The sequence below is a fragment of the Frankliniella occidentalis genome, unplaced genomic scaffold (genome assembly GCF_000697945.3).
Source record: "Frankliniella occidentalis isolate FOCC.00 unplaced genomic scaffold, Focc_3.1 Scaffold548, whole genome shotgun sequence".
Taxonomy (NCBI): domain Eukaryota; kingdom Metazoa; phylum Arthropoda; class Insecta; order Thysanoptera; family Thripidae; genus Frankliniella; species Frankliniella occidentalis.
The window spans coordinates 74184-92724 of NW_026267664.1; the positions used below are offsets into that span (position 1 = coordinate 74184).

Consider the following 18541-nt stretch of genomic DNA (forward strand, 5'->3'; position numbering starts at 1 on the left):
CCCCCGCCCCGTACGCGCTGTTGCGTTTCCCCTCGCTTTCCCCACTCCGAACGCCTGACGCCCTCTGCTTGTTTTACGTTTGAGATTTCTCGTAGAATCTGTGTAGCTACAGGTAATTTCATGGTTTCATTACTCCTGACCCAGAAAAGAGTGTACACAATATTTGTGAGGACATTTTTTTTTCAAGAAAATATTCTTTGATCGAGCGGGCGTACTCGATTTTTTGAGGGATTTTGTTTTTAAGAAAATGTATTTCGATATTGATTACACTCGCATGCTTAATAAAATATCACAATGCCCTCCAAAAGATCGTTTTCATATTTTTGTGAGTGTACGCAGGTCGCCCGGTATCGGCTGGCATAGGGGGGCGGGGCGGTCTAGTACTGTGCAGGCTGCGCTCGCTTACCACGTGAGCGAGGCGTCCTCATGTCTGCCCGCGTCGCCCCGTCGCCTATTTAGGCACAAGGACCCGACACCCGACATCCAAGTGCCGAGTCAACAAGACAATGGCCTATACTTCTCGACAGTTTTTGTGTTGTCTGCCTAAAAGTTTGCACACTCTTTTCTTTCACCGGCATCAAACTTATTCTCTTCCAAAACGTCAATCAAAATTGGCTACAAAAGTTCGAAGTCAAATCTTTCCCAAGGCAGGTAGCCCCTTCACTTGATGTCGTGCCATACCATCGCTACAGGATAACCCGGCCCTGTTTGTCCTAGTAGACCCGCCTGTCGCTTCCGTCGCCGTCCCCCATCAAACTTACGCAACGGGGTCGGCGCAGTCACCCTATAGCTACCCCATGGCGCCTCACGCCGCTCTAACTAAGAAGAGAGGAATACCGCACACATGTCGCCTGCTTGTGCTGCTTATTCGAGAGCATTTGGGGGCCTCATTCATTTGTCTGGGTCTGCAGGGAGTCACAACAGTGTTGTTGGGGGAAAAGAGAGAGTGAGCGTGTGCCGCGCATGAGGCAGACAGAGACGACGGACGGTCGCTGAGAAGGGAAGACACTAAAAAAACTCTCCTTAAACTAAGTACATTTTGCGTCTACCTAGTATTTTTTTCAAGAACATTCTACTTGTTTTCGGAGCATTCTGCCTGTCACAAGTGGGTTTTTAACTCTCTCTCAAAGCCAAGCGCAATGTTGCTTTCGTTTTTCCTGGCTTTTGAAAATCAAAAGCAACACAAGAAATGTACTAGAGTCAAGACGGTTGTGTGAGTATGTGTGTTGTGTTGTGTTGTGTGTGTGTGTTTTTTTTTGTGAGGATGCGCCGAGCTCTCACTCACACACACTACACGGGTTCAGAGTCCACCAGACTAGCTGCGATCCCTTCACTACGGGCTGACGATAAGGGCATGGGCCTCCTGGTCACGTGTCTGTCTCTCTATCGGCGCGCCCGCCAGTCTAACCAGCCCGCCCCAGCCCGTCCGTCCGTCCGCGGGCGGCCTCCTGTACGTCATACCACAGAGCCGCCGGCCGCGGCGTGTTGCAACGGCCACCCGATCTCCCTCTCGCCGCGCCCTCTGCGTAAGCCCTGCCTGGCAGAAATACTAGGCAATACTCATCATAGGATGGCCGCAGATTGCAAGCTCGGCCGCGCTGCGCTGTGACAGACAGACACTTCTGAGTCACGGACGGCCGGGGCCGGGACCGACGAGATCAGCATGAAAGTCTGTTCCGGGCGGGGCGCGCCGGGGCCGACGCGGGCTGACGTCACACTCGCTCGCTCGCCGGAGCGGGAAGCCCATCGTGACAATGCGGAGAGGAGAGCGGGTTATTCACCGGCGCACTCTGCTGCGCTTCACTTTCGCCGCGCCGTGAGCGGCCCGCGTCCGGCCCGCGTCCAGGAGTCCCCCCGACCCCCGAGAGTCGTCGTGTGTGTGGTGTTTACAAGCCAAGGGCCGCGCCCACCACGGCCACGCCCCCGCGGCCCCGCGACCTGAAATAGCAGCTGCTGGCCGCGGGGCTGAGGGGCCCTTGCGCGCCTTGCGTGTGATTGCCGACACACACACTACCGCGATGCGATGGTCTCATCCGTCAGCCGGGGGGTAGGCTAAGGGCGCGCAGCAGAGCCCCACCGCCGCCTTGACCCCCATACCGAGCATGACGGCAGCCCTCGTCATCATCCTCCTCACTCTCCCGGTCCTGTCCTACACGGTATGCAGTCGGTTTGTGGGCCACTTCGGAGGAAAATTAAAGCTTTAGAGTGCACAAAATCACCCGAAAATACCAGACATTATTTTCACAGTGATATATATGTAGTGACAACCATTGTGGCCAAGCTGCCCAATTTTGTCAATTCTTATCAGTTATCTCAACAATTTATTTTTGATCGATTGTCCAGAAATTAACTAATATTTTGTTCTGACGGCCAAATCATTTTTTTCAGTGTTGATTTAATGAAGGCCAATATGCTTGTTTTGAGAGAATTGGGATTGTAACGCAAGTAAAAACTGTCATAAATAGGGCATTGTCCTGAAATGAATCAAGCACACGAATAATCAAGTGCAATGCACTGCTAATATCAAATACACACTTTTTTATGGTGCGGTGTACTCTCTCGCACGCCCTCTCTTATCAAGTGTGTCTCCCTTTATTTTCAGCCCCGAGCCGCAGTGACCCAATTCCGCCCGCGGCGTCGACTGCCATGGCCGCTTATGAACCGGGCGCTGACCCCGGCGCGCACCGGGCGCTCAGGCACTGTCAAAACTTCATCTTAACCGTAAAATTAGGCAATTCGTCATAATCATGACCATAATACAGAGCTGTTAATTAACTCCACACGAAATTTCAAGTCTGAGGGTTCAAATTTCTATAAAAACCTGATTATTATTACTTTTTACATTTTTGGGGTATTGGGTGTGTTTCACACATTTTCCGAATAAGCATCAGCATAAGAGTCATTAGACATACACAAATCTGTACAATCACAGAAACCGTGCACAAGTTTGTTTTTGATTTTTCGAAAACTGCATGGCTGACTGAGTAGTAGCACAAAGGTAAATTGCAAACTTATGCGAAAGACGGCCGGGAAATGACAAAAATTTGGCCCCGCGCGCGCTCAACCAACTTGAAAATGTTGTTTGTGCGAGCAAGCGATCACCGCGATCACTATACATACATTATGGGACCGCGCCCCCGAGGACGGTAGCGCGGCGCGCGCGGGCGGCGCCGTGCTGGTGTGGCGCCCGGTCGCGGACCGCCCCGCCCGGCCCGGCCCAGCCCGCCACTACAGGGGTGGGGGGCGCCCCACACACAGAGCTCCACAAATTGTCCTTCGAAGCCATTAACTCGAGGCACGTCAGCCTTCGGACCGAGTTGGGGGGGCCCCGCCTGCTGGTTCCGTCCCCGCTGTGAGACACCGCGCGCACTTCGAGTCGAGGATCACGACGACGTGGAGCCCGCCGTGCAACGTGCAACTGTAGCCCGATTCGACGAAAACAAATAAAAAAAGAAGAAAAAAAACTTTAACACATGATTAATTTAAAATTTTACTTCGTATGGCGGTATAAATTTAACACCTGGCGCTCGCCTTAAAAATGGACGAAGTATATATATCCTCATAATTTGGGAAGGCGCTCCTCGAATTGTGAAGGAAGCACTTCCGGGAATGTTCTTGAAACCTCAGAGAGGTTTCATCCTTTCATTGGGACGCAATGTTCAAGTGTGCATGGCAGCATGGCGCAAGGCTTTACGCGCCAAATCAGGGCGCGAAAGCAAAAATATCTTGAAAAATAAGAATCCGGTAAATGTGGATGGGCTATGGGCTGGCCGCGGTGCAGCCTCCGAACAGGCGAGGAGCTGCCAAGAAACACGCGGGAATGTCGAAACGATCCGCGGCAGGGTTCTGCGCGGACTCGGACCGCGGACCCGAGGTGAGGCGGGTCGGCCGCGGTGGCGAGAGAGGAGGGAAAGGCAGTCCCCAGCCGCGACCAAACGGATCCTCGGCGGTCGAGCCACATTTCTCGAGTTTCAGCTGGTCACATAGTGTAACACGGTGTGGCTTTTCCTCAACCGTGAACCCCCTCCTCCTCCTTCACCTCCCTCTTGCCCCCTTATCAGAGAACGAGGCGCCGATAGTGGTTCTCTCTGGTCTAGACTGGAGGTCTAGTCGGTCGCACCCCATAGCCATCGCCCAACCCAACCTTCTAACCTCTGGATGTGGCCTAAAAGTAGGACCAATCCCAAAATGCACTTGGAAATGCAGCCTGTTCCTGAAGTTTCGAGAATTCGTTTCTCAGGGCCAAAACGCTTTGTCGCCCGATTGTGGGGGGAGGGGGGCTATAAAGGGAGCCCAGGGAGGTGCAACAAGTGGTTGTCTACGACACGCCCGGAATGTCCCTGCTGCCGATCGAGCCGCCGCGCCGAGGCGATCGGGTGCCGCCCCCCGCCCCTCCGCGCCCCGCCCCACCGTCTGCTGCTCTTTCCCCATCTAAATAAAAGAGGACCCCGCCGGGGGCCCAAGGCGCCCTCGGCTGACCCAGAGCCTTCGCCTCGCCCAGGCACGCGGGTGACGTAAAGACTGGCCTGTATTTGTGAAAGAGCTTTGACATTTAAATTTAAGGCGGGAAGGGACCCCCCTCCCCAATGCCCCTTAAAAAATACAAAAAAATACAAAAGAAAATACCAAGAAATGGGAAAGGGGGCCGGGGCGAGAGGAGTCAAACATGTGTCGTCAAAAGCGTCACACAGGTGGGGAAGGGCCCGGCCTGCACGCTGCGCAGGCAAGCTAATACGCAGATAAGGCGCGCAAATCTTGCAAAACGGCCCGCGCACACGATAGCGAGAGGCAGAGTTTGGGCCAAGGTGAAACCGACCCCAAATCAGCATTCACAAACAAAAATTAAATGTGCTGTGTATTGTTTGCGCCGTCAAGGAAAAAGAGTGTCGACGAGGAACGACACAATCGGACGTGATTTGCTAATGGGGCAGGAATAAAAATAATAAAAAGGGTGAAAAAAGGAAGGCGAGCCTCCTTTTCTGTATCTCCCCAGGCAACCCGATGTTTCTGCTGACGAGGAAATAAAGATTGCTCGCCATGAGAATCGGCGAATCGGCAAACGGGGATCTTCCGGCCGGGCGAAGGGTCAATGTCCACGACCGGATCACGGCGACAGGACGTGGCGAGTCGGATACTCGATCAAACTAGTCCAATAGACCACATCAGATAAGGCGAACGTAGAGATGTGAAATGCACCCAGGCGGGAAGCATGTTCTTGGTTTCTCTATGTTCTTGCTGAACCTAAGAACATTGTACTTTATTTTGAGAGAATTGTACGAGGAATTGTACTTGTTTAATTTTAAGCACAATTTTCTCAAAACAAGAACAATCTTTTTAAATTCAGCCAAAAACATGGAAGAATCAAGAATATGCTTCCCTGGGTATGGCAACGTAGTGGCGTGAAAAGGGGCACACGAAATATGTGAACCCTTTCATTTCGCGTACTTTGCTGATTAAAACTCAGGAATCAGGGCAATTTAGACGTTTAAAGACACTCCGAGTGCTTTTCTTCAATCGGGTACTTGCATTATAACGGTCAGGACACATTTCGGTATCCTGAGTTACCCTAACCCTAACCCGGGCAGGGGCCGGGCGGCCATAGCCGCACAATGCAATGCATGGGTGCCTCTAAGTTGCCTACTCGCACGGGGCTGCGGTGCGTGGCCGACAGCAACGCCCCACCTGCACGCGCGCGAGTGACGCTCTGTCTGGTGCTCTTGAGCCGTCTATGAAGTCCTCCTCCTCTGCGCACGGAGCATTGCCCGACATTGCCCCCCTACTCTCCCTCCCTTAGTACGTCACGCTGCACGGCGAGGCTAGATGCGCTGGCGCCAGGCCGCTTCGCGGTCAACTCTACACGGCCGCCGCGAGGGCGGGGGCGGGGCCCCAGGGAGGAGCGGGGTGGGGTGGCGTGCCTCCGCTGCGCAGCCTAGCCGCCCCCCGCCGCCCTTGACGGGTTGCACTTGAGCCCCGTGACGTGTGGCGACACCTCCTCCCTCGAGGCCGGGCCCGGCCGATGTCATCCCGCGCCCGACCCGCGGCGGCACTCATGCTCACGGCCGACGTCGACACGCGGGAGCGCGGGCGCGGACCACGCGCTGAGCACAGTGTCCTTCCGCCAGCGCAGCATGCGCTTCCGCTGCAGCTGCAGATGCTGCATATCTCTGTGCAGATGTTCTCCCCTCGGCGGGCAGGCTGCAGGCAGCAGGCGCCAACCGCCGCAGCCACAGCCGCACCCTGCCTGCGGCACCGCACCCCGGACCCTCCTCAACACGCCCTGGCCCCCTGCCCCGCCCCGCCCCACGCATTCTTTCACTTCCACAAGGTTCTCGAGCAGAGGAGAATGCCCGCGCCCAGCGACAGGCCCCCGCCGGCCGGCGCGCGCTCGCGCATGTCTATTCCTGCTCGATGGGGAGATGGCCGGCTCATGCCGGGAGCAAGTCTCAACTTGTCCTCCTCCCCCCTCTCCGTCCCCTCCCCTCTCCCCCTCCCCGGGGCCACGGGGCACGGAGCCATGCGGCCCGGGCCCGGCGAACGTTATGTAGTGAAGCTCAACCTGAAGGTCCGCAGAGTGCAGTCAAGTACACGCGCGAACAGACTTCTCACAGTGACGGTCGCTCACAAATTTAGAGGAAAGTAATTTCAGTGAGTCAGTCAGCACCAGCAAACCTGTGCATCAGTGGATTTTACTCCGCTACAACTTTACGACACTCAACAAGTTGTGCAGCACCAAAACGGAATATGTGTTTAATAGGAGAGGTGAGTCACGTAATATTACACACAGACAGTAAGGCTGAAGCAATGCAGCAGAGTCAAGCTCGACCAAGCACCTTGACAAGTAATAAGAATTAGGTTTTGGTCGGAGAGGAAAGAGCAAACGAGCCTCGATCTTTAACCGCAAAGGCATTTGTCAAATCTAAAACCATCTTAACTATCACGATTGCCACTGGTATTTCAATCTCGCTTAATGATTTTCTTTTCATGTACCATTTTGTAAAATCTGAACTTTAAATAGTTAAGTGTACTGATACGGAAAGTAATGTGAAATGGCAAATGGAACTTTCCCAATTATATTTAAGGTTGAAAGTTGTGAACTAGTGACTAATCTACTGAAAGAAAATCATTCTTCGAGACACCGTCCTGATGCACCAACACATTTGTGTAAAATATGTACATCGTACACAGATTAAAATGTACTGGTTGTGGATGCGTGTACGGTACTAACCTCCAAATCTTGGTTTGATGTCTTTTCGATGAGACATTCTGCCCTGCGTCGTGTAAGTCAGCCTTCTAAAATTGAAGTACTTAGTCTAATTGAGCTTCATTACGTTTTATATTACATGTAAACTTGAATTAATTCTTTGAGATCATGATTTCCGAATGACATTTTTCGGTCCCTAAAACACTTGTTCGTGAAAACACAACCCGTCGTCCGTCCGTCGTCTGAAAGGTGGAGGGGGAACAAACTTTTCACAGCAGCAAACTGAGAGAACAAAATAGTTCACACAAATACCGTATTAGTAGATTTTTTGACTACAAAATTAGAAGTTTTGTTGTTTTAATTTGGTGTTTCAGATGAATATTTACTTTATGTCTCAAAAATCTGTAAAATGTACGAGGTTTGCGGCAACGTATTTGCTTTCATAGGTTGGCAGTTTTGGATTCGAAGCTGAAAAGTAGTCCTAGGTTCCACGGTGGACTGTAGGCATCCGCGGTGTTTGGTCATTGTTTATGTACTCTGAGTCGCCAGTTCAGTAGTCACTCAAACACCGTTCTAAGAGCATCACCATGGAGCACCTGTCGCTGTGTTAGACATGGTTCCCTTTCGCCTTCCTCCATTAAATCCATAACTAGAGTAAGTACTAAAGTACTGTGTCCTGCTTTCGGAATTTTCTGGCAGAATCGGTAGAAACGAAATTGTTCTGCGTTATTTGTGTATCGGGGGAAGTGGGCCTCTCCTCCCACTCTCTCCTTTGGATGTTCTTGCCTCATCCTTAGCCAAGGAAGACTTTCGTGACATTTTCATTGCACCGATGCATGTGCGCATTATCTCTCATGCATCTGATCGTTGAAAAACAGATTGTAGTCTTCTTATATTGATATTCCCGCTGTTAATTCAATGGTATTCCGGCGGGTCATTCGTTGCCTATTGCGTCAGACCCTTGGCCTAAAATTCCCTAATCTTCCCTCATATTACTCAGCACTTCCCAGTAGAAGTTTTATCTGCATTCCTGCGACATGCGTTACTGATATTTGTTTTCCGGAATTAAATCTGTAATTTTATTTCGTCGTAGTACCGAGAAATTGCTAGAAGATGGGTCTACTGTCATTTGACACCTATACGTGATGGATAGTTTTGAATAAATAGTAATACTTTCATCCACTTATCTTGCATCTGTTAGAAAAAGAAATCTTGTGTCCACAGTCTCAACTTTTCGCTTTTTTCACGGTCTTTGCTTTGTTTCTTGAATCGACTACTAGTGTCATCCTCATCCTGATCATCCCCTTGTGCCCTTAGATCCCGTATGAATGACATCATTGTTACTTTTACGTTGTATACTTGGTACTATTATTATATTGAAAGAAAAATAGATTTTACAAGCAGAGTTAGTATGTTAATTCAAATATTTTAGATGTATGATAATCATCTGAAACTAGTCTCGTAATTCGGCCGGCAACGGGATCTACTTTTTCGCGCGCCCGCGTAGGGTCTGTGAAAGCCGTTAGAAATTTTAGTATCAGCTGACGCCATCGGAATCGGACGGTTCAAACTTAAGATTCAGACTGACTAGACTTCTATTATCATGATAAATTAGTGTGTCACCATGGGGGCTTATTGAACTCAAATGTACTTGGTATGTTCATTTTTTAGTTTTATTCACTGTTAAGTTTGTATTCAGTCTTTTGCTTCTGAAATCTCAAACTTTTACCAATAAATTGTTTATGCCTAGTCTCTCTTAACAAGTATGAACTACTTCATATCTTATTTTCTAAGTGAGCAGAAACATAGTTTCTCTTTAACTTAAGTTTGTATTTTCTCTGTGTTACTTGGAAGTTGGCCTTCTCAATAATTTCCCGCTCTTTTTGGTGACTTATGGTAGATTTTTTTTGTTCTTTCCTTCCTCTGCTGTTGCTTAAACCAAATAACATTGAAATTTAGTTGGTTCCATGACTTTGTTTCATCTGGAACGAATTTTTCTATTGTGTTTGTACTAATTTTATTTTATTTTTTTCTGTTTTAGGTCAGAGGCCCCTGCTTGGCCCATTCTTGCGGTGTAACGGGAGTTGTTACTGAGGGTGACATCTCAAGAATGGACCTTGTCCAGCCTGACAGCTACTTAGCTCAGACACAAGATTTCACACAACTGGTTGAATCACTTAATATCACTATGGAGCAAAATCTGTCTGACGCTATGCTGCCTGCTCTTAAACAACTTGAAGAGGCCATTGCCATGGAAGACACATTTGTTACCAACCTGGAACTCCCCAGTTCAGGAAATGTAAGCCTTATATTATTATTAACATCTCAGACAATGCAAAATTTTCATTTTTGTATCTAACTCAAATGTTTTAACTTTTTCAGGACAAAAATCTCATCACTGATGGTATTCGTGATGGATCTGCTCATGTCCTGCGCTGCCTCAAGGTTTGGTACGATTTGCCTTCTGATGTTCTCTTTGTTGCCATCAACTATATGGATAGATTCTTATCAAAAATGAAGGTAAGTTGTAACTTTTTGTTATTCATGTTATTGCACATCTCTTTGAATGTCCTGAATTAATCTTTTATTTTGACTCTTAGGTTCAAGCCAGACATATGGCATGTGTGTCTGTAAGCAGCTTTTCCCTTGCCGTCCAGCAAGTTGCACTTCATGGAGGTTGCCCAGAGACAGACCTGAAAGACTTGGCCCTCATTTCTCAATCAAAATGCACCTCAGGAGATCTGCAACGAATGGAGAGCATCATTGCACTAAAGCTTGATGTCAACAGGGTGTCAGCATGTGGCTTACCTACAACTCCTCTCAGTTTCTTGCGACTTTATCACTCACTCTTTATTTCTTCTGGTGAGCAATATTGTCATGTTTAATTGGATTAACTCATCCCTCCATCTTTTCAAGTTAAATTAACTAATGATTAATTGTTTGTCCACAGAACTTGGAGTACTCTTCCAAAAGACCCTTTCTGCAGGGGCACAGGGCCCTGATATTTGGCAAAGACTGGAAATTGTTGTGTGTGATTCCAAGTGCTCAACATTCAGGCCAAGTGTCATTGCTCTTGTTCTTCTCTGCTCGCAACTGCAAGCCGGAGTTGAGGCCATTGGTTCTCAGGATGATCCTGCTCTTTGTGCTCAGCTAGTGCAGCTCATTTCGTTTGCTGTCTGTCTTCAAAAGATATCGCAGGTATATTTTTGACTCACTTCCTTCTCTACTTCAATATTAATACTCCTTAACTAAAATTAAACAAGCTGTTTGCACATCAAATTTCACATTATTATTTCACTTTCCAGATATCAGCAGCATCTTTCTCTATATGCTTGGAAGCTGTAAATGATGTGATGACTAAGTACAATGCTCAGTCTCAGATGCCACATCGACAACGTCTTGTGTGGAAGTTGTCCCATCGTACAAGACGCCTACTTCGTCCAATTGACCGCCTTGCCGCTCAGTTGCCCACTATCGAAGAGCACAAGCAATTTGCTGTCTCAGAATCTCGACAAAGGTAAAATTTTGTCCCAATCAATTTCCAAGATTTATTTTGTTTATGATTTTGGTTCTTTGTGGATGCTCATGTTTCTTGTTGTTTTCAGGTCAGGCAGTGTGAGCTCAGAAGAAAGCTCAGAATCAGAAAAGGAGGAATCCTGTAATCAAAAGGAAGGTGCACACATGCTGCAGGATGGCGTTGAAGACATGCGTTGGTTTAAAATTAAGTCTTATCAATGAAAGCTGTCAAGGCTCTGACCTGCATTTTATTTTTATTGGAAGTGGGCCTCTGTGTTCTTTTCCTCTTGTCAGCTTTTCATCCGTGGATTGCCTCTTTACTACCTGTAACAGTCATATCAACCTTTCTTTGTTTTTAATTTTATTATTTAACTGCTGACAGCTGATTATTTATTCTAATGACTGCACAAAATACTGTACATGCATTGGGCAGTTTTTTTTTTGTTAGGTTGAAAAAATACTGCTCTTCATATCTACAATCTTTATGCTGAAAGACTTGATAAATTTGCATTTTATCAGGACACTCTTCCTATCAAGAGCATTTATTGTGTTAACCATTGAAAGAATTTAGTGAAGAGGTCTTCATAAAATGCTTCTATAACTTTCCTGGTGGAGCTGTGCTTCAACAGGACAATATTAGCTAGGTAAGCTTATTTATGTTGCACTGTCAGTCAATTACTGTATAGAGAACAATGAACTGAAATCTTAATTACTTATTGACCATCTGTGGGCTGTGGAGGAATATACCTTTAAAATGTTGAGATGTGGACCAGTCCATGCTGCTTAATCTTTCCACAGTTAAAGCTTCTTTATAGTAGGTTACCACAGCATAAAAATCAAATAAAAATTATAAATGTTAAAATATATGAGTATTAAAAAAAATAATTAGATTTAAGTTAAGTATAAGATATGCATTTTGTGATCATTTCTAGGACTGCTCTTTACTCTAATTGAGGAGAGCTCATTACAGCTCTAATTGTATGCATGTAGATCCTCATTGTATAATTTCACTAAGCAAGTTCTTGTGCTGTCATGACTTCAGAGGGTTTACTTGCATACTATAGACTGTACAGAAAGTGTTCTTTTGAAATTATGCAGCCAGTGTACCGCTAGTCATCTTGTGTTAAGTTACCCTCATTTTTCATTGCCCACCAATGTTAGTCAAGTTTATATATGGCCAGATGGGTCACCTAATAGGCTTCTTTGCCGTGAATGATTTCTGTGTAATCTTAGCCTTATTGTGACCAGTTTTACAGAGATCTGACATTCTGGCTGTTGTGATGAATGGGGACATTTGAAAGTTCCTGAAGCCTTAGTATGACTTAAGTGCAGGGTGTGACTTGACTTTACTTTTGAAATCTTGTATACTTGGAGGACCACTTCGAGCTGTTTGGAAAGGTTGCATCTGCCTTTTTTAAGTGATAAAGTACAAAAAAAAATATATAAAGCATGTAGAAACTACAAAAAAATTCCTTCCAAAGGTAAGATCTCAATAATCTGTTTGTGTAAGTGTTGTACGTGTCTGTGACAGAAGTGTGAGTGTGATGGTGCAAAACGTACTTTCATTTCTATGTCTTTGAGAGGTCTTGATTATATTGAATGTTGCAAGTAATACTTCTTATACAGAAAAGGACATTATCTGGAAAGTTATTGCTTATGTTTTGTTAGACTGTTAAGAAATTTTTATTTGTTAACTTAATATATGGTCATTCTTTTTATTTCAGTTTTTTTCCAATTTTGTAAAAATCTTCTGTTTTAGGAAGGAGTTTAAAACATCCTCTTTCTGTTTCGAAGTATTACAAGTTATTTTGCTGGATGAGCTTCTGTTACTTGGCTCAAGTTATGATGGTGTGAGGTTTTTCTCTCTCCTGTATTATATATATTTAGTTTTATTTATTGACATCTAATTCACTCTTCACATGTTTGTCTAAATATCATCTCATGTCATTTGAGAAATTGTGAGTGCCAATATTCTTTTTCACCCTCTATACATATGAGACCATGGAATTCACCAATGTAAATTGTATCTTAAACTGCTGACTGATGTGGTGACAAGAAACAAAAAAATAAATTTAACGTGACATGGCATTTGCTATGTTTCCTTCCATCAAATATGACTTCTTACTTTTCACATTGCCTTTCAGAGGAAACTCATTATCCATCCCTCCACATATTTATGAATATGGAAAAAATATCCTTCCTACCCCTGGGGCCGTACTACGTAAAAGATACTAAAGCCGGCAGTACTAATATTTAAAGAGGCCGAAGAGTTGAGCTGCAGCTGCAGAGGGGTTCCATGTTTGGTCAGTTTAAAAGACGCGCCAGAAGACGCTAGGCCGCTAGCCTGCATCGTGCTGCCCTCTCGCGGTGCTTCGCCTAACCTCGCTCCACCACACAAGGCGGGCATAAAGTGACCGGTTCCTCATCTCAGTGAAACAGAGACCCACACTAGAACAGACTCTGTGACGTAGCCCAGTCATGTTTAGTGAATTGCAAATGGTGGACGTCTGTTGTCGCGAGTGTCGTGTTCCTCGAAAATAATGATTTACGCGTGGTTCATAATGGGTTGAAGGCGGAGAAGTGTGTTAAATCAATTTGTATTATGCAATTGCATATAGTTTAATTGTTGTTTAGCTTTCACAGTAAAAGTGCAGTCATGGCGACGGATAAAATTAAAGTAGCGGTGAGGGTTCGACCATTTAACAGAAGAGGTGAGAAATATTTTATTGTAAAATGGTTTATTTCAGCAGAATTTTCATGGCAACAAGTGACCTTAGACACAAAATTGTTGTAGTTTGCTCGGATTGTCATGCCACGGTTAACTTATTGTGTAGTTTGTAATGTGTGACTTGTCACTTCAGTTGTAAGTAAAGAAAAAGCTATCTCTTACTGACAACTTCAACTATTTATGAATGTCTATTGACCATTATTTATGACCTAAAATTTTTTAGTCTCACTTTTCATTTTATTGTGTTTCTTTAATTTAATGTCTCATTGCAATTTTGTATGCAAAACATCAGCTTTTTAAATAAAAGAAGTCATTAGTTGTCTGTGCACCTGTTCGGATGCCGAAGGACAGCAAATCATTGCTGACATTTATGTGATATTACTAATGTAAATTTAGAACAGCTTAGTCACTTGTGTGTCAATTTTTCATTTATTGTTTGTGCTAATTAAATTTTAATTCTACCAATAATTTTTTCTAAACTATTATTTTGGCATGCTTGAATTCATATTTTGGTTAGGTGTCAGATTCACGGTGTGATACGAATATCTTGTCCTCAGAACTCGAACTTGGGACGGACTGTGTCGTCGAAATGGACAGTGACCAGACCATTCTGCACCACCCCAATACCCTGGACAAGATGGAAAGGTAAGTGACACAGCAAGCGCCAGCATATTCCATACGTTTCTTGTTTTCTGCGATTTTATTTCGGCCGTGGAGGTGTGAAAGTATTATCACATCCCTCCACATTCCGCACGAGCTGATCATTTGCTGAGAACGGGTCCAGGGGTGTCTGGTGCGCCCCTCAGGTGGTGGGGTCCCGGCCCTACCGCCCGTCTACGGTTTTTACGACCAGCTCGGCACCTGAGCCCTGGGCTCCCCCGGCCGCTCTTTCGGCACGAACGGTCCTAACCGAGATCTACAGCCGTCGTGCCTCCGTGATGGCCCTCCTTCCCCTCGGCAGGGCCTCTGCTGTCTGCAGCACGATATTGAATGGCCGTATCCTGGCAGGTGGCGCGGGCGAGTGCAGGGCGTAGAGGCGTGAGCAATGAGCTGGGCGAGTGCAGGGCCGTGAGCAGGGTGGGTGCAGGGTCGTGAGCAGGGCGAGTGCAGGGCGTAGGGGCGTGAGCATGGCGAGTTCAAGGCGCAGGGACGTGAGCAATGAGTAGGGCGATTGCAGGGCCGTGAGCTGGGCGATTGCAGGGCTTTGAGCAGGACGGGTGCTGGGCCACATGAGCAATGAGAAGGGCGAGTGCAGCATGCGGTGTAATACACACGGGAGTGTACCCAAGTGTACCTATAGCCGCGCGGCGGCGCCGGCCCCGCCCCGCCAACGACACCTCACGCAAAGGTGACGATAATGAATCGACCGAGATAAGAGACAAGCCCCGGCGGCCTCCGCTGTTTCCTCTCGCTCCACGCCCCTCCCCCGTGTGCGGCGCACATGACTCGACGCCGCGATGAAAACAAACCACGCAAAGACGACTTCTTGTTTTAGGTGTCGTACCTGGAGGAATGCACTTTGTAGTACCACTGCCGCCTGCTCTAGGCACGATAGGCAAAACGCATGGGAGGAGGACAGTGACAGATTACACACACTGCCCCTGTGTCCGTGTGGAGGAATGCGAAATGCGGGTTACGGTGCCACTGCCACCGGTACTGGAGGACGCGGAGGGGAGGGACGAGACAGAGGTGGCTCTGTCACCGTGAGAGGCGGCCCGGCCGCTCGTACAGTGCGTCGAATACACATGCAAACTTGCAGAGCGCAGAGTTTGTGTGTTTTTGCGGAGATGATACTACGGAGCCCGCCGCCTCGACGAATGTGCCGACGGCGGCGGTTCGCTCACACTTCTCCCCCGCGCCGCGCGTCTTGCGCCAGGGCGAACGTTTTATAACTATGCGTCGCATTTGCGGAGAGAAAATAAATGCTGGAGTCTATGGCAGCGCGATACGTAGTCACGCGGCCAGAAGGAGAAACAACGGCCTGAAAGAGGGGGCCGGGAAACGGGATTGACAGTTTTTTTTTCGCGGCGTGGCGTGGCGTTTCGCGGCGGCGCTTGGCTCCGGATTTGGCAGGCGGCCCAGGGCGGGGGGACGTGCTGTAACGCGCCGCCGCTGGACCAGGCTAGGCTGGTCCAGGCGGGGCCCTGCTGCTGGTCCTGTTGACACGCGGCTCGGGACACGCGCGGCTAGGGCTGGCCCTAGGCTGCCCACCCACCCACCTCTCCCCGCCGCGACCACCACCCCCCGTCGCCACCCCCGACGGCCCCGGCTCCGCCATTGCTGTAAGGCTACGACACGACACGCACTTAATTTATTTCCCTCAGAATGGGACGTTTTCCTGGAGGACGTTGGACCGGGCTGACTAGGGGTGGGCCCCGCCCCGCGGGGGTGCCTGGGTGCAGCGTGTCATCTTGCTTCCCCCGCGGCCTTAGCGAGCGAGCGCGTAGGCAACCCGCCCGCGGTGTGTATCCATTAGCTCCCAGTCTCTCTACGCCCGGGGCTTCGCACCCCCACCGTGTGTTTGTCCCAGAGAAATGATGTCAACTGCGGGGCCGCCGGGAGCCCTGGGGGGGTGGAACCCCCCCGCGCCTGGAGTCTTTGGAGAAGGTGGACTCCAGCCTCCAGCAGCGCCGCGACGCGCGGGCGCCCCACGCCGCCCGTCCTCCTCTCCCTCCCGCTCGCCTCTCTCCCCTCTCCCTCCCCCAACCCTTCCCCAACGCCAAACGCTAGCCTGGCGGCGGCGCCCACACTCTCCCGACCTCGTTCCGGTTGCGCCCCTTATTTCTCGGCGCCCCCATCCTCTCTCCACCTCCTCCCCGCTGTTTCTCATCCGTTTGTTTTACCCATGGCCCGTCACGCCTCCCTTGCTCCCGCCCTCCCAGTGTACTACTATACGCTCGCGTGCTGCAGCCTTGCAGCATGAGGAGGGCAGCCAGCGGGAGCAGCGGGGGCGCTGAAAAAGGAGTGAGCAGTGAGCACTTGGCGCCTCCGGGGGCCGTTCGACCCGATTTGGCTGGCTCAGGTGTGGCGGCTCGGGGTTAGCGTCACGTCTATACAGCGCCCTAGGTGTGGCTCAGGCCGAGAGGCGGCAGTAAACAAGCCCCCTCACCCCCTCCCCTCCTCCCCGAGCGGTGGGCAGCGCGGGGGTGGTGGCACGTTCGCCAAAAAGGGTCCCGCGTAAACCACGAGGGGAGTGTAAGAAATAAGAAATACCATGGTCCTCCTTTCAGTATGCATAGGGTTCAAATATCATGGCATTGCTTTTTGAGCTCGATTGGTGGTCCTGAACTTATAGAGGGTCATTATTTTTTTGTCGCGGTCCTCTCTCGCTCTCACGCACCGCGGAGTCCTGTCCTGCTGCCCGCGATCTCCTCTCTGTCTCTGTCGCCCCCTCACCGCGGCGCGGCCCGAGTTAACACAGTCCAGGGGGCGCTCTTCATCCCTGCGCTGCCTTCCCCCCGGGCTCGCCTTTCAACACCTGCACCTGAAACAAGTGTCGGGGGAAGGCGATGATGCTCCCCCGCGGGAGTCCCCCGGTGCAGTACCGCCCCTGCCACCACCACCACCCGGGGAGGAGGCTCGTGAAAACCTGTATAAAGTTTCTTTCCCTCCCCAGCCCCGCCCCTCTCACACCTCCACCCCTTCCCACACAACGGCCCCCACGAGAGCACAGCCGGGCAGAGGGATGGAGCGGCGGGGAGAGGGGAGAAGAAGAAGCCCCTTCTTTGCCTCGCCGCCTTTGCCGACAACTGCACCGCACTTGTCCGTGCGGTTGGGGCCGAGCCGCTCGTAAAAGGAGAAGGTGCGCGGCGTGGCGTGGCGGCGCTTCTCCCTCCCCCAGCCCCCGGCTGTAAAGGGGCGCAAGGTGTGTTGTTGGCCGCCGCGGGGGTGGATGGATGCGAATGGAATGGACGCGGTTATTCCCTTTCCCACTTCGCGAATCGTTCAGATGCCAAACAACGACAGTAATGGGTATTTTTGTATTTGTTCTTTCTCACCCCCCCTCTTTTACCCCGTCCCTTTTTTGTGTTTGTTTTTTGATATTTATTCGTCGTGTTGTTGCCCGGTGTCCGCAGGGGAGCTGTTTGTAGCGATGTCGAGGGGAGGGGGAGGGGAGGGGGGAGGGGAGGCGGCTGGGGAGGATTGTGCTGACGTGGAAACTGCGGAAAAGATGGGGAAGAGGGGTGGGGTGGGGGGTCGAAGGGTGTGTCAATGAACCCCCTCTATAGTAGAGCGGCCCGGCTGACTTGACCTGGGCCCGGCTCCGTCCACTCTGGGGCGTGAGTGTCGTTGTTCTTGGAGGATTAGACACTGGCGGGAGGGGGAGGGTAGGGGTGAGGGGATGGGGGGTGAGGGGGTACGGCATCGATCATCAATCACCAGGGGTGTGGGGGGTTGAAGCCGCATCCTCGACAGCCCGCCCTGCCCCGCCCGGCCCCGGGAGCAGATTGGCGTCATTTGTCTCCGGTGCGCGAGCTCCGCTGCTGGCTGAATGGCAATTAGGTTCGGGTCAGGTCTGGCCCCGGTCCTGGCCACCCGGTTGGTCTCGCGCCGCCGCCGTGACCGCCGCTCGCCGGATGTTTGCAAAACAAATTTCATTTTAAAAATACCGTTGTGAACCAAGTTTATGTACTTTCGATTCCGAAGGCGGAATGGATTCTTTATGGATAACCGAATTCGGCGGAAGGTCCCATTTATAAAAAAAACAACAAAAAAAACAACAAAACAAAAAAAAAACGTTTTGACGGTTTTCCAAACTCGACCAACTTTTCTAAATTGTTCCAAAAGGGAGCCTTTTTTTTCAGTGTCGATAGTTTAATTAAAGTGTCGATACGAGCAGGTGATGAGCCCATCGCTTCTCGCGCCCTGCTGGAGGTTGTATCGCTCGGGCCGCCAGGTCACGCTGCGTGCCGCACGGCTTCCATACCGCACCACCTCACGACACCTGCCAGAAGAAATATCTGAAAAAACACGGAGCAGGAGGGAAAACAAGCAGAGAGAAGGAGGGGGGGGGGCGTTCCATACCGTTTGGGAGCTGGGCGCGGGGAGCAGAGGGGCATGCACACCTGGTGTGAGTCGGCCCGCGATTGGAGTCC

The 18541-nt window shown here is 49.7% G+C and overlaps 3 protein-coding genes across 3 annotated transcripts in view; 2 read left to right on the forward strand and 1 right to left on the reverse strand.

Moving 5' to 3' along the window:
- The window catches only part of LOC113218044 (transmembrane protein 183), a 17784-nt gene extending 10330 nt beyond the window's left edge, over positions 1-7454 (reverse strand). The window contains exon 1 of the mRNA XM_026438202.2: positions 7226-7454. Within this exon, the coding sequence (XP_026293987.1) occupies positions 7226-7262 (37 nt within the window). The 5' untranslated portion in view covers positions 7263-7454. The remainder of the gene's footprint in view (positions 1-7225) is intronic.
- Positions 6598-12829, forward strand: LOC113218043 (cyclin G; the record flags this gene model as incomplete). Its single annotated transcript, XM_026438197.2, is given in 7 exon segments — positions 6598-6759; positions 9243-9500; positions 9584-9721; positions 9802-10063; positions 10152-10399; positions 10507-10718; positions 10807-12829. Coding segments are annotated over 7 exon segments (1269 nt in total). The 3' UTR covers positions 10940-12829.
- Positions 12830-12937: 108 nt separating this feature from the next.
- Positions 12938-14090, forward strand: LOC127751539 (kinesin-like protein KIF13A; the record flags this gene model as incomplete). Its single annotated transcript, XM_052275233.1, is given in 2 exon segments — positions 12938-13428; positions 14003-14090. Coding segments are annotated over 2 exon segments (143 nt in total), but the record flags the coding sequence as incomplete, so codon positions are not given.
- Positions 14091-18541: the final 4451 nt, after the last annotated feature.